General features: G+C 39.5%; 2 protein-coding genes across 12 annotated transcripts in view; one reads left to right on the forward strand and one right to left on the reverse strand.

Annotated features, from left to right (window-relative positions):
• Hmbox1 (homeobox containing 1) overlaps positions 1 to 14,156 on the reverse strand; it is a 194,305-nt gene extending 180,149 nt beyond the window's left edge. For all 10 annotated transcript variants that reach the window (XM_076853528.1, XM_076853524.1, XM_076853520.1 and 7 more), the window contains exon 1: positions 13,878 to 14,156. The gene's annotated coding sequence lies outside the window, so the exon portion shown is untranslated. The remainder of the gene's footprint in view (positions 1 to 13,877) is intronic.
• A 271-nt stretch (positions 14,157 to 14,427) lies between these two features.
• Positions 14,428 to 16,450, forward strand: part of Ints9 (integrator complex subunit 9) — an 88,121-nt gene continuing 86,098 nt past the window's right edge. The window contains exon 1 of one of the 2 annotated variants that reach the window (XM_076853516.1): positions 14,428 to 14,661. In XM_076853516.1, the coding sequence (XP_076709631.1) occupies positions 14,653 to 14,661 (9 nt within the window). In that variant the 5' untranslated portion in view covers positions 14,428 to 14,652. The remainder of the gene's footprint in view (positions 14,662 to 16,450) is intronic. The other variant, XM_076853517.2, reaches the window with a different exon arrangement.

The raw sequence follows: 16,450 nt of genomic DNA on the forward strand, positions 1-16,450 counted from the left end.
CATGTAATCTTAGCAGCTCAGGAGGCTGAGGCAGAAGGATCCTTGAGTTCAAAGCTAGCCTCAGCAACTTAATAAGGCCCTAAGCAACTTGGCAAGGCCCTGTCTCTAAGTAACATTTTTAAAAAAGGGGTGGGGTAGAGGATGTGGCTCAGTGGTTAAGTGCCCCTGGGTTCAATCTCCAGTACAAAAATAAACACACACACACACACACACACACACACACACTGCTCTTCTATGATAATAGAAGCACATAGAGATGCGAATTAGAGGCTACTATCTCACACACTCCACTGTGTGTGTCAACCAAGAGTAGTTGGTTTGTTCTCTTACTATATTCCAATTGTTTTTGCAGTTGTGGGATTTAATTATACATTATCTAAACTAGCAAAATAGGAGTATGAAGACTTGTTTCTATAAAAACAAGGTTATAAAAAAATTGGTTGTTTTAGTACAATTTAAGATGGTTTACTTAAAAAAATGCTGTTGAATTTGACATAGGTGAGACTACTGAAAAAGACATGGAAAAAATAAAATATTAAGGTACAACTCACAGATTATTAAGTATAAAGTTTCCCTACATTTTAAATAAATCAAAACTTTAAATGATAAATTACAGGTATGGTTTATGTATGAAAATTAGATGTAGCATGACAATCCATGGACTGATAGACTAAAGAAAAAGCCTTGGCCCTAAGCTTCTTGACCCCCAGCATTGACGATTAAATTCTTTGTTGGAGTGGGAAGATACTGGTATGTGAGTTGAAGAATGTTGAGCAGCACCTCTGGCTTTACTACTGCTAGACTGTCACAGCCCCATACTCCAGTGGTGACAATCTAAAATATCTGCAAACACTGCCAAATGCCCCTGATGGGTAAAATTAGTTCAAAGTCACAGCCCTGTATCAGTTGATGAGTACATTAATATGTATATTTTGATTTGAGTGAAATGTTTACTTAAGTAATGAGTTTTTTTAAAAACCAATCCTTAAACTAGTAAATTATCAAGTTTTACTTTATATACAATGATTCTTATCTCTTCCCTTTTTCTGAGATCAAGACATAAGCAGAGGAGTAGGAGTAGGTCAGAGTATGGAGTAGGTCAGAGTGAGGAAAGAAGAGAAAAAAAAGGAGATAAAAGGAACAACTCTCAGATGGTCAGAAGAGTAGTAAATGTGTACACACACACACACACACACTCTTACATATTTTTTTGGGGGAGGGATGAGTTCTATCAGAAGCACTTGGGTCCAATCATTATACACTATGAAACAAATAAATTGTAGGACTATGCCACTATCAAGTAGTCATTAGGGAATATAATTTGTACATGCAAAGAAAAACATCTGAAAGTAAACCCAATTATTAATGGTATTTATCTTTTAGTATGGTAGGTTGCGTTTCCCACAATAATATTTCCATCATACATGCTTTTTAGGAACCTTGCCACTACCCCCATCAAGAGGTAGTTTGTGTTCTCTGCTAGTGAATCTGGGCAGGACTCCATGACTGCATATATGAGATGAGTAGAATGCTGTGGAAGTAACAGTAATGCTGTGGAGTTTCCAAGGCTGGGTCATAAAAACAATATGCCTGGCTTTCTTTCTTTTCCAGGATATATACCTTTGGTGCTCTCAGTTACTATGTGACAAATCCAGTTACTCTGAAGCTATTATACTAGAGAAGTCCATTAGACAGACAGACAGACAGACACACACGCGCGGACACACATACATGGTTCTACGGTTATTTCTCTATATATTCATTATCTTCTTAGGGTAAGCTCTTCTCCTGATACCTACACACAAACATTAGTGCTAGCTGAGATAACGAGAGAGAGAGAGAGAGAGAGAGAGAGAGAGAGAGAGAGGGAGAGAGAGAGAGAGAGAGAAATAATAGAACAATAGATAATAACATAATAAACTGTATCTTATTTTAATCTGTGTCAACCATTATTCTAAGCATCTTACAAATGCTTCTATATAGAAGATATATATATATAAAGTGAGACTCTCTCTGACCTAAGTAGATGCAACTGTCTCAACCTTCAGGTGTTTGAGTTGTTCGCCCCACATGAGCATCAACAGGCACAGGAGTGTAGCTGAGATAACCACAGCACTGTCAGACTGTCAGTACATGAGATTCGGAGTGAGAACCATCTAACTGGGCTTCCTCAGCCTCTTGAACCCTGAGAGACAATAATAAAATGGTAGTAGTTTTATGCCACCAATGGCACCGAGTTTTAAGGCGATTGTTATAGAAAATGGATGAGAATACTTAGTGTGCTGAAAAGAAGAGTGGACAATCACGGTTATTTCATAAACTTCTTTATTGCTTGCGCTCTTTTCAATGTAATAACTTTGTAATTACAATTTTTAAGTCCCTAGATCTCTTACTGCAGTGGTAAAGAGAGGATGTTTGTATGTAGGTATCAGGAGAAGAGCTTATCCTAAGATAACGAATCTAAAATTTCTACCTTACCAATACTTTCTATCTGGTCATTCATAACTATTATCACTGACACCAGGATTCTGCAGCCAAAACTACTTTTCAGGAACTTGGTAATCTATTTAGTACTCAGGATACTGAATTAAAGAAATTCCTGAAGCAAAAATAACATGTGCAATACTGAGATCTGAGCCTCATGATTGAGTTTTCTTTTTTATCCTATCAAAACCAAAACTACGAGCTTTCTACATCTTACATGACAATCATATTGGTTAGATGATTGAGAATTAATAAAGGAACAAAAAATAAAAATGGGAGGGGAAAGAATGCAGAGAGGTCAAGCCAATAGGATATTCAAGGAACTAACCTTCAATTAGAAATTCAATTCATACATATCATATAAAACTAAAATGTTTAAAATGTGACAGGTAAGTACAAAGTTATAGTAGTGACTTTAATATTGAGAATACATTCTATAAGAAAGCAAATAACTGGTGAAAGTGTGTTGACTTTCATTGAAAAATGTCTCCTCAGAAGGATTTAACTGACAGAAAATACTTTTAGGAAAAAGGATGCTAGTAAGGAAAGAAACAAAATGTTGGAGAAGCTTTAAAAAGAAGTTTTTAAAAACACAGGGTTTAAAAAGTGGCATATAACTCTAAGTACTAAAGGGTGACTTAAAGGTTTCAAATCTAGAAACAAAGACCACAGGTAATTTTAACAAGAAAGAAAAAGAATGATGAAAGGAAGACCTGAATAGAAAGGATTTTAAGTACAAAGACACAAGTATTTACACCAAATGCTGCAATGAAGACCCACAAAAGGAAAACTGAAAAAAAAAAAAAAAAAAAAAAAAAAAAAACCACACACACACACACACACAAAATACCTGAAAGGGATATTTGCAATATGAGAATTCTGTAGATAGAGAGAAGTAAATACATTGCAAACAGAAGCACAGAACAATAGATGATAATATAATAAACTGTATCTTATTTTAATCTGTGTCAACCATTATTCTAAGCATTTTACAAATGCTGCTTAGAATCCTATCATATGAATAGTATTATTTATCATCAGTTTACAGGTGGAGAAACTGACACATGGAGGTTTACACAAAGTTACAGAGTAACTAGTGGGGATCAGACCTGCACCAAAACAATCTGGCTCCAAAGTTCATGTTCTCAATCAGCTCAATATTCTAGGAGTAATTAAGACTGAGAAAATAATGATAAATCTTAAAAAGGAATTAATTTGTGAGTGCAAAGGTTCAAGATGCTTGATATTCCTGTGTATGTATACACAGCAAAAAAAAAAAAAAAATACACAAGCACACATACATAATATGGCTTAAGAAAATGAACTGGTGCTATATAAAAGATAAGATGTTTGGGGCATTAAACTATTGAGAATAGCATAACCATGCTTAATCAAAAATAACCATTTATAACCAAAACATGTCCCAAGTCACAGTATAGAGACATAAGCAATTAAGATAGGATGGATATACAGTATTCAATACGAGGCAGATACATGTTATGGAGGAGGAAACACTACAAATTACATGCAAATATTTGAAAATATTAAGAACCAAGAACCTACTGTATTAGGTGGTAGATATTATGTTGTTTGTGCATCTCCCAAGTGTTCTGAGGACTATATCAATTATAATTATCGGGTATGTTCATGAAGGATGTATTTTCCTAGGAATCTAGGGTTAGAAATCAGGAAACTAAAAATTTAAAACTTTATCTAGACAATTCTTCTGCATAACAGTTGAGATCCACTGCCTTCCTCTGTTGCAGCTGACAGAATTTTCTGATTCCCCAACTGTTTCATCTGTGTCTTTTTTGTAATCTCACTCAGTTATTCCAGGTTCTTTAGTTGCCTGAGCAAAAAATTCTCCATCCTGGTTTGGTAACATAATCAAGACTTGACTTCGAAGGTTTTAGCCCTGTAATCCACATTAACACCAATACTGACGCAGGAAACAACAATTTTAGTTATTTTCCCTGACATTACAGTGCTTCTATTAAATATAAGGTGTTGACGATAGACACTGGATTGATCCAATATGTCAATTCTTAGGTAGCCAGAACCGTATAGAACAAGATGTTTCTTATCAGAGTCAGTGTTACTATCTGAAGTCCTGTTTACTGTCTCTAAAGTAGAAGGCACAACCATACTGTCTTTGTCTTTTTTTTTTTTTTTTTAAAGAGAGAGGGAGAGAGGGAGAGAGAGAGAGAGAGAAGACACAGAGAGAGAGAGAATCTTAATATTTATTTTTTAGTTATCGGCGGACACAACATCTTTGTTTGTATGTGGTGCTGAGGATCGAACCTGGGCCGCACGCATGCTAGGCGAGCACGCTACCGCTTGAGCCACATCCCCAGCCCCCTGTCTTTGTCTTGACCTAACACGGAAGCCTACCTGGGATAAAGGCATTTTCTAAGTGAACAGTTGTCATCATATAAAATGGGAGTATGAAAATATTCTAGTTGCTAGAATGGTGAAGAAATGAATTCTCCCTAAGATCTCTTGGCCTAATGATAGTACAAAAGGTTATCTATTTGAAATGAGGAAGACTAAGGGGAAAACAAAACAACAGAACAAAACTTCTTATTCAAAAAGGTATGCTCCTTAATAGTAGCAACTACGATCCTGAAATAGTGACTTCTGGATATGTTCATGCTTTCTTTAGTAGATCTATGATCCAAATTGTAGAGAAGTACAACCATGCCTCCTCTGATTCTGTGACCTCTGAGTCTTGCTTTAATCCTGGCTAGTACTACAGACCTACTTTGTGATCTTGCTGGATTGCCTGAGCTGACAAGCATAAAAGGCCAATACTAAATTACAGAGGAAGTCTTTTGCCATTTTCTGCAAATTGTTTGACCCTTGAAGAAAAGGATTAAATACAATTCATCTTTGTATCACACAGAGTAACTCAATATGCACTGCCAGACTTGATGTGTGAGTGCCCTGTTGAATCCCTGCAAGAGAACCAACCCTCTATATTTATAGCACCCAAAATTAGCCATATATAAAATGTGCTCCCACCTTGCCAAGGTCACGGAACAGGGATACAATGCATTTGGGTTTTTCTGCCAACTGAGCCAAAAGAAAAAACATTATCACCAGTAAGAGGTAAGCTTTAGTTAAAAGAACAATTCATATCAGCACCATAGCAAACCAAATCTATCTAGGTGTCAAAGCTATATGGAAGCAAAGACTACGAAAAACTAGGGCAAGGCAAATAGAATTGGAAGGGGAAAGTGAGAAAGGTAGATCAAACAAACATGGAAAGAGAAGCTGAAACAAGAAACCATATATCCCTAGAGTGGCAGGCAGAGAGACTAGTTTCTCAGATTTCCAGCAGTCCTTTCCTTCACACAAATTCTAGTTGTTCTTCATCAACGCCAAACAGTTGGATCCCTACAACAGATTCTCCTTGAAGCCAAATGATCTCTAATTAAAATAGGATGTGTGTACACCCACGCAGGCAAGTGCAGTGGCCCACACCTGTAATCCCAGCAGCTCAGGAGGTTGACACAAGAGGATTGCAAGTTCAAGACAAGCTTCAGCAATGTAGCAAGGCCCTAAGCAACTTAGAGAGACCCTGTCTCAAAATAAAAATTAAAAAGGCTGAGTTTGTGGCTCAGTGGCTAAATGCCCTGGGTTGGATTCCCAGTACCCCCTCAAAAAAATATGTTTTTAGAGCATATACCAAAATAAATAAAAAGCTGGAAACAACTACCAAAGAGACAAGAAGTTTTACCAAGGAGAAACTCCAACCACAGGTAGCCCAAAACTTCTGTAAATATGAATCTGACTTACCAGGAAGTACCATCAATATTTATCACATCCTTGCCAATGAAACAAACTTTAGTCTTTTTTCCAAGGCAAATTTTCACAGAGTTAACAATTAAAAATTGTCTCAAACCCTGAGGCAAAAATCACATGACTTAGCTTTGCTGTTAATATCACACAGCTGTGATATTTAAGAATTCTCTTTACAACACAATGGCTAAAGAAGCAGCAAATTATACCCAGCCCTATAACTAGCCTTTAACTTAATGGACATTTCTTGTACCCACTAACAATATAATAGTATCTAAAAATCTCTCCCCTACCCTTATTTTTAAAGATATTTTTTCTGCAAACAATCTTTGAACTTATTTTCTTTGAAGCTAATTTTCTTGCAACAAATTCAAGACAAAACTATGACACAAGCTCACAATCAGCCAAGTTTGCATTTACACTATCAAAAACCAATCTGTAATTAACATACTTCCTCTTTGGTAAGAAATATATCAGGGGGGCTGGGGATGTGGCTCAAGTGGTAGCACGCTCGCCTGGCATGCGAGCGGCCCGGGTTCGATTCTCAGCACCACATACCAACAAAGATGTTGTGTCCGCCGAGAACTAAAAAATAAATATTAAAAAATTCTCTCTCTCTCTCTCTCTCTCTCTCTCTCTCTCTATCTCTTTAAAAAAAAAAAAGAAATATATCAGGTAAGTCTTAAATTCATTTTAATCTTATACATTTTATAGGGAGAAATGTCAATATTATTAAAATTTACTAATTTTTCTCTTTTTAGTGGTACTGGACATAGAATCTAGGGTCATTCTACCAACTACTGAGCTATATCCCCAGAACTTTTTATTTTATTTTGAGCCAGGTTCCCACTAAATTTCCAGGTTGGTCTTGAACTTGTGATCCTTCTGCCTGTCTCCCAAGTACTTGGAATATACCACTGCACTGGGCTACTAGAAAACTTTAATGTGTATTAATATTGTAATTCTTCATTTTAAAAACAGCTTGCCAATGTTTAAATTCTAACAAAAAAATCTGATTAGAATTTTTTTGGGGTAAGGGGGGGTACCAGGGATTGAACTCAGGGGCACTCAACCAATGAGCCACAACCCCAGCCCTTTTTTCTATTTTATTTAGAGACAGGGTCTCACTGAGTCACTCACTTAGTGCCTTGCTTTTGCTGAAGCTGGCTTTGAACTTGTGATCTTCCTGCCTCAGCCTCCTGAGCTGCTAGAATTATAGGCATGCACCACCACACCCAGCTTAATTAGAATTATCATAAAAATTTTCAAGATATGCCAAAACAATTTCTGAAATACTACCAAAGACAAAAGAGTGATTTACTGATCCACTATCTTTATTTTTATTTCTACTGACAAAACAATAGCATTTTTAAAGAAAATTACTCAATCTTTTGGGTAATAGAATAACTCTATATCTTGATTTTGGTGGTGGGTACATAATCTACACATGATAAAAAGTTATAGAAACTACACACATACATTGTACCAATGTCAATCTCCTAGTTTTAAAAATTGTTCTATAGTTATGTAAGATATAACCCAGAGGGGAAACTGGGTGAAAGACACAGTGCCCTCTCTACTAAATTTTGCAATTTCCTATTAATGTGTAATGATATGAACCAACAGTCTAAGGGCTCACAGCAATCTTATGAAATAGGTACTATTTTTACCCCCATTCTACAGATGGGGAAACTGAAATACAGGCATTTAAAAATACTTACTTCAAGGTCACAGAGCCAGGTTTTGAATCACAGGAGGAATGATTCCAAAAGTTTGAACTGTTTGAAAGGGACACCAGTGGAATGACACTCTCTACAAGTTTGGATCCATCATAAAGGCCAGGAGTCACTAAAGGATTATAGGCAATGTATGGCAGACAATCAAATTCACATTTTATTTTGCCAAAAACCCTCAGGTATGAGTGTAGAATGACTAATGAAAAAAAAAGTAAAAGCAACAAGATTAGTTAAGGGACTAATATTTCAGAAACAACAAAAGCCCGAATTAAGGGACTAGCAACAGAATGAAAATAAGTGAATATATACCAAGAGTGCAAAACCAACTTGATGTCACAACTGGATGAGGAAAGAGGATGACTCCAAGGCTTTACTGACTAGGCCCATGCCAAGCTTTCCATGTGTTCATTTTCTTGTTTTGTTTGTGGGGTGTTTTTGTTTTGCAATACTATGGATAACTCTGGGCACCTCAGGCATGTGGGGGGCAAGCACTCTACCACTGAGCTACATCCCCATCCCTTTTTTATTTTGAGACAGGGTCTCACTAAATTGCTGAGGCTGGCTTGAACTTGGGATCCTCCTGCCTTGGCCTCCCAAGTCACTGGGATTTCAGGCAACTGTCAACATGCCCAGCAACCAAGTACTTTTTTACTTTCTTGCAAGGCTGCTAATCAAACCTAGGGGCTTACACATGGTGGGCCAGTCTTCTACTCCTGAGCTACAACCCCCAGCCCTTTATCAAAATCTTAAGGCAGAGGGGTTCAGTATCAAGTCATCCTTATTTCAGCAATACCCATAGCATTTGAATTTCCCTCTATAAAGATTCAGACTACATAAAGTACTGTTGCCTGGCAAGTCCATACTAATTGTTTAATATGTATATGGTAATGAGAGTTATTAAATGTTTTCAATACACCATATGTAGACCATCACTGAACACAAGATGCACAAAGGAACTACAGAATCTATATACAGTATGTAAAATTCAGTAAACAGGTGCTGGGGTTGTGGCTCAGCAGACGAGTGCCCGCCTAGCTTGTGCCCACCTAGCTTGTGCCTGCCTAGCTTGTGCCCGCCTAGCTTGTACAGGTGTCTGGGTTCGATCATCAGTACCACATAAAAATAAAATAAAGGTACTGTATCTAACTACAACTAAAACAAAGTATTTTTTAAAAAAAAATTAGTAAACATATTAATCATCATCACTATTTTAAATTTAAGAAAAATCCAAATGCCCTTTGAGTGGATTAGAATCATTTTTGTCACTCAAAAGTAATGTGTCTGGTGTTGCCTATTTTAAGAATGAAAAAATCAAAACGATTGTATCAAAGCTAAACCAGATTATTATTACTTTTCCCCTTTTGTTGGCAAATGTTAATAATAAATAAAACACTACCCTTATGGGGTAAGGATCCATAAAATACTACATTAGTTGCCACGGGCCACTATTGCCCGAACTCCACCAGCACTCCACACACACTCCCCTGGAACTCTCCCAGCTCTCCACCAGCTCCGTGCCCTTGGAATATTCTTTATTTGGGGAGGGGGCAGGGATTGAACTCAGAGGCACATGACCACTGGTGGGGGGCGGGGGTTGGGGTTGAACTCAGAGGCACTAGACCACTGAACCACATTTCCAGCCCTATTTTGTATGTTATTTAAAGACAGGGTCTCACTGATTTGCTTAGCACCTCCCTTTTGCTGAAGCTGGACTCTTAATCCTCCTGCCTCAGCCTCCCCAGGCAATGGATTACAGGCATGCATGCACCACTGTACTTAGCTAAGATATAGTAAATTTCCAACTTGTTTCATTTAAGGTCAAGAAAAACAAGTTATCTAAAGCACTAAATTATGTTTGAACAGATGTAATTAAAAGGTGTATTTTTTTGTTGCTGTTTTTCATGGAGCTACTACACTGTGCAACTAAAAGTTTAACATCAAATAATCACTTGAAAAAAAATCTCCACCCTGCACCTGTAAAGAGCTCTAAGTCTAGTATGAGCCATCTAAGGGTAACTGCACTTAAGTCACATATTAATTACTTAATTTTGAGATAAATTTCGAACCAATAGCTCCCATTTTCAAAGAACCATATTTTGGCAAAATGTGTCAAAAATAATGGTTTATACTGATACTGAAAATCTCCAAATCATCTCTAATGTGCACAGCATGTACTGGAATTTATTCTGGTTCCAAGGATGAAATAATATTCACAGTCTCCTGCTACTTGTGGCTCTGTTGTTTTTTAATGGGTGGCAGGTCTGATAGACATATAAAGATGCTTTGTATATATGTAAGTGCAGGTATAGATATACACATATGACACTCTAGATAAACTGTGCTTTCACTAAATTGAGAAGTAAAAGCCAGCAGTTAACAAAAAAAGAATCTAGCAAAGAATACTAAAGTGAGGCTCAGAAAGCCAAATATATATATATATATATATATATATATATATATATATATATATATATATAAAGCAAGTACACAAAACAAAAAACTAACACATTTTCACTGAGCATTTTTGTTTATCTATAAATGGTCACAACTTTTAAAAGTTGAATATTACACCGACTTTGAGAAAAATAACATTAGGATAAATTTGTAATTTCCAGGAGAAATAATATAAATTTTAAAAACTGCATTCAAAAAAAAAAGAACTACAATTAAATGACTAGAAAAAGAAAACTTGATTTTTACAGGAAACATGGTAGCTCTCTGAAACATATAAAACTGGGATGGAATGAATATAACACAGGAGACTCAAAAAAGAACAAAGATGAGTTTTACTAATGAATTCAACACATACTGAAAGAAGCAATGGTATTCCAACAGGCACTTGCCACAAAAACTGCCGGAATGAAACAATGCGAGATTTGTTGCAATATATCTTAAAACTTACCAATAATGAGCTATTAAGTTTCTATTTCTAATGTTTTAAATAATGTTTTGGGCTAGAAGACTGAAATCTGCCCAGCAGCAAAAATGGATCCTCACTGAAGACATTCAACATAAAACTAAAGTCTCCTTTCCTTGATGCATATTTGTGACCACAGACAGTGTTCACTTTATACAATACACAAAACTAACAACAGACTGGTCTTAAAGTTTGGATTTTCAACTTCCCATAATACAGGTAACATTTTTAGAAGTAATCACATTAAAATAAATATGTCTTTACAGTTACAGGATGAAATTTTAAGCTGGACAGGCACCAATGCCCTGGTTTTCCACTTTTTTCATAAACCATATGATTTCCACATGCTGAGAATGTTTTATGCTTTAACCTGCAGTAAAGGCTTTACATCATTTTAATGCCCCAGTGCGTAAGATGCAAGAGAATCAGCCCAATGAATACAAGGAACAGATCTGGTTTATGTGTAATGATTTTGATCCAACTATTAGAAAAAGTTTAATAATCTCTTTTCCCAACAAATAACTGTGTTTCCATAGATGAAAACAAACAAAATAAATTTTTTTTTTAGCAAAGGGTGGTGGAAAACACTCATTTTTCCCAACTCTTCACATTTTATTTTTTTATTTCTAAAATGCTTAGCATACATTTTTAAATTCTATGACTATAATATATGTCTTTTTAAAAAGACTATTATGTAGTTACATACAATTTTTCTCTAGTTTTTGCAAAGTAACATTTCAGGTAAAGATAAAGCTTAAAATAAGTAATTATGGAAATCTTGGTGTCTAACAAACTAAGGATTCAGCTTTGCAACAAAATTTTCTATAGTTTAAAATCAAGATTTAGAATACACATTCATGTTTTTTCTATTCAGGTCAATCTAAATATATATGCTACCTCATGCTTACAGTTCCCTTATCTGTATGAATGACCAACAGCACAAATTTCAAATCAGAGGTTATAAAACTTATCAAAAAATTACATAGTATATTCATATGTCTTTCAGTTTTTATGAAATCTAAAAGTCTCTTAGTGATAGGTGGCAGCCCAAGAACTGATAAGTTCTGGACTAATATGTAATAACATTAATTTCTCAACAGTCTAACTAGAAATTATGTCAGTTCCTTTAGTCATTTAAAATTCTATGACACTAAAAATCTGTCACAGAGGGTTACTGAAGAACTTATATTTCAGATTGAAGGAAGCACCAAATATATGATCTTAAGTTCTCCTAGTGTAATGTTATTAAATATTAAAGACTGTGAGAAACAAGAGACGTTGCACTCCTCTTCCTTTTTTTAACTCTAATTGAAAATTCAAAAGTCAAATTCTCCAAACTTGATTTGTAATCCAATTAGATGGAGCAACTTAGTTGTGATTTTAGTAAGTTCCATGCAAAGCACTGCAAACCCGATGTGATAATTACCTGTAGCATAAATGCAAAACAAAAACATATACAGGTCTTTTTCATTTATTGACGCATTTTATGGTAAAATGATAACAAGCACAACCATATTGGCACAAACTAAATAAAAAAGCACAGAAGGCATTAATGCTCATCAGAAAGAAAACTACACCATGTCAAGGAAGGCAGGAGGAAAGGGGGAAATAAAAAGGAAGAGAGGAAGGAAGGAAGAAGAAAGGACGGAAGGGAGGCAGAGAGGTAGAGAGAATGCAAAGGTTTCTGGACATGCAAGATTCCAGAGAAATGGACCTGTCATATCACTCTACCCTGTGTGATACATGAGGTTTTGCAAAGGCTTCAGACTACATAAAGAGAGAATCACTTTACACCATTCAACTTTACATAGTATGGTGTCTTTACTGCCAACTGCATTCCTCCCCGCACTCACCCAAAGCTTCCTCACTCTTCCACACCATCTTTCAGGCAGATGCAAGACAGAACAGGGCGGGGTGGAAGAAAAACACAAGCGGCGACTTTCAGCGCACCCCCTTTCCCCGCAAACAATTCCCAACAGTTTCTCTTACTAGGAAATGAAGTCGTCCTATCTCAGGACACGCAGCAGACATTCCGTCTCTTCAGAAGACAGACGCGTACGCAGCCCAACACTCCTGACCCCCAGCCCACGCCCCCGAATTTTAGGTGACTATGAATTTTTTTGAACAGGAAGACAACAAGATACCTCTACCTACTGTTTCGGGGTGAAGGTGGGTGGAGGACTCCTTTCAAAGTAGCCCCAATAGTGTAACCCAAACACAGTTCCGGAATAAAATATTAAGAAACACTTTTCCTTTCCCACCTATCCACCGACTTCTGGATGCCGAGAGCACGCCACCTCCACAGTCCTCCAGCCCGGAGTTTGGGGTGGAGATCTGTCGGGAGGGGCGGGGCGGAGTGCGCGCGGGCCAGGGCATGGGACCCGCCGAGCTGCCGCGCCTGCCGGCCCGCACCGCGGCCCCCGCCGTCCGGCACCGGGACGCGCGCACGCCGCTCAGCCCAGGCCCGCGGGAGCTCTGCCTCTGCCCCTCCAACTTCCCATCTCCAGACGTCCCTCACACGAGCACGGCGCCCTAGTGCGCGTCACGCGGCTGCCACCACAGCTCCACGGCCCGCACCGCCCCGCACACCTCGAAAACCACCTCGCAGTTCCCGAACTCCGGGTAGGAGACCCAACCTCCGGAATTCAAACCTTCCGCCCCTCGTGGAGGAAGCCCGGAGCCCAAAGTTGCAGAGCCGTCGACGCCTCTCAATTCCGCCCCTCACGAACTGCCCCACCCCACGCCCCGCGCCCGGGTCGCCCCCTCGGCAGCTCCCAGCTTCCTCCCTCCTCTCCAGCCGGTCGCTGAGGAGACCCATCCCCGGCGCCCACTCACTTTCTCCCCCAAGCTCCTCAATTTTCTTTTTTTCTCTTAAAGTGAAGAGAAACAAGTGAGAAAAGAGACTTGAGGCAGTCCGGCTTCAAAACCGCTCGACTCACCTCCGAATCCTCGCCGAGTTCTCTCGCCCGGCACAGCCCCCTCCCCAACGTCCCGGTGCGAAGAGCTGGGGTAGGGAGGAGGGAGGCGGGAGGGGGAGGGGTGTCTTCCGCGTGGGGCGCCCGTCGGGAGGGGCTGGGAGGGCTGAGGCCGCGCAGGAAGAGCACAAGGGGGAGGGGAGGCCCCTGTCTCCCAGTTTCCCCCTGAAAACCTCCCTTGTCTCAATCACATCAGACTGACTGTCTTTGTCTGGTTGACAACCGCCATATTGATATCAACAGCCCCGCTCCCACCTGCTGCCGCCGGGCGTCCCTGGGAGTTGTAGTTTCTGCCTCCCCTGAGTATAAATGCAGGGCTGGGCGTCTGGAGGCCCCAGGGAACTACAGCTCCCGGCAAGGCCCGCGCCCATCCGCCTTCCCACAGGGAGGCGGGGTAAGGGGAAACGGAGCTGCGGGGACTACACGTCCCAGAACACCATGGGTGCCGGGCCCTTCTCGGTGACATGATATCATGCTGGGGCGGAGAGGGAGGATGGATTGGCGGCGGAGATAAATTTGAGTAAGTTCGGAGCGGAGAGGAAGGAAAGGGAGAGGCGACCACAGTTCCCGGCATGCTTTGGGAAGACTACACTTCCCAGGATGCCCCGGGCAGGGGCTCGAGGAGAAAAGACTGCAAGTCCCGCGATGCTCTTGGCAGCCGGCGGCGAGGTTGAACCGGAAGGCGCTTCCTAGGCTTGAGGAGTGCGGAGACTGGTTGTAGAACCACCAAAAGTCTGAAATGAAACTGGTGAGTCTCGACTCCTAGGTCGGACGGCAGAGGTGGTGCGGGATGCTTTTGGACTTTTTTCCACCTTGGGCAGGAAACTGTCTCGAGAAGGGTGGCAGATAGGGAGCTGGAAATTGAGGGGGGCCCGAGGAAGACTGTGGCTGCTTTTTGTGGTGGAGGTTTGAAATCGCTCCCTTGCCTGTCCTCCCCATACACTCACCCACGCAACTGCGCAGAGGTAACTCTCTGGCGGGTCCCTTTGGACAAACATGAGGCCGACTGTCACATTCCTTCCCCTTCGAGTTAAGGCTAGGCTCCGTCCGCTGGGTTCCGTCTTCTTAGCTTGCACCTGCGGCTCTTAACCTATTTCCAACTGCAGTCCTACCGTTGTTGAGAAGCCTGATTCGATTTGAACAGATAGTCGAAAACATCTGACTGAACCTGCTTGCTTCTTAAATTTCCTATTACAGACACCTAACTGCCCTTGAAATTCAGAGAAAGCAGTGGCCAGAGCGCGAACTTGAAGGATTTGAGTCTCAAACTCTGCCTCCGATTGGGATGCACAGAAAGGAAGTGTTAGGGATTCCAGTTAGGGCTAGGGTAGACTGCATGATTCAAGGCAAGTTGGAGCATGCCTGCCTTCTTGGAGAAGTCTTGCATCCCAAAGCTCAAACGCTTGGTTTCTAGGAAAGCTTCTCTGACCTTTGTTTTGAGCCATTTTAACTCTCATGGTGCACACAGTCCTGACAAGTTAGTTTATTCCAACTCTACTGGATTAGTGATAGCATAATTAAGAAAATAGAAAAGCAGGTGTGTAATGCTGTTTCTCAACCTTTTAAAGTCTATGTTCTTGCAGCCAGTTTATTATTTTCTGTGATGTCACCCAAAAAGAAAATGTTTGTTTTTATTTTTTAGGATTTATTTATAGTTATTTTAATATGCTTTTCCAATGACTACAACCCACCTACTCTAATTTGATAATCACCAGCTGTTTTCTTAGTGAAAGTCAGAAAGTCTTAAAAGTAGATTCAATTCCAAAACTGTCTCCCTTGAAGCCATTTAGGAAAGGGGAAGGATACAGGTTAGTAAGCCTTGAGAATATCTTTGCCTCTGTGTTAGTGTGCTACACATTTAACAGTTCAGATTGAAAGTTACAACTCTTGCCCTAAGGGAAGCCCTTGCCCTACCTAAGGAAGAAGATAGAAGAGCAATATAAAATTTCAATTCACTTGTGATCACAGTAAAATAAAGGCATACTCAAGAGTTTGGTGAAATGAGAGAACAGATGATTGGGGAGGACAACTTTCTGGAAGGTGAGATTGAACTGATAAAAAGGATAAGTAGGAGCCTGGGAATGTAGCTCAGTGGTAGAGTGCTTGCTTAGCATGCATGACAACCTGAGTTCAATTTCCAACACCTAAAAAAAAAAAAAAATAGTGGGACAGGACCTTCCATGAAGATTTCAACCTATAGGATCAAAAGAGCTTGTCACCTTAATGGTTGAAACATAGAACATATATCCTAATAAAAACTAAATCAAAACAGGTGTGGCAGTGCACACCTGTATCACAGCTACTCTTGAGACTGAGGCAGGAGGATCCCAAGTTTGAGTGCAACCCAGGTATCTTACCAAGACCCTGTCTCAAAATAAGACTTTGAAAAAGTGATGGGGATGTAGCTCAGGTAGAATGTTCCTGAAATCAATCACTGATACCACACACAAGAAAAAAAGAATCATATTTGATATGCTCAGTTTAGTTTCAGAAGGCAGGCAACTGTGAAAAAGATTTTGCTTAACACATTCATGATG

This window comes from Callospermophilus lateralis, chromosome 4 (genome assembly GCF_048772815.1).
Source record: "Callospermophilus lateralis isolate mCalLat2 chromosome 4, mCalLat2.hap1, whole genome shotgun sequence".
Lineage (NCBI taxonomy): Eukaryota > Metazoa > Chordata > Mammalia > Rodentia > Sciuridae > Callospermophilus > Callospermophilus lateralis.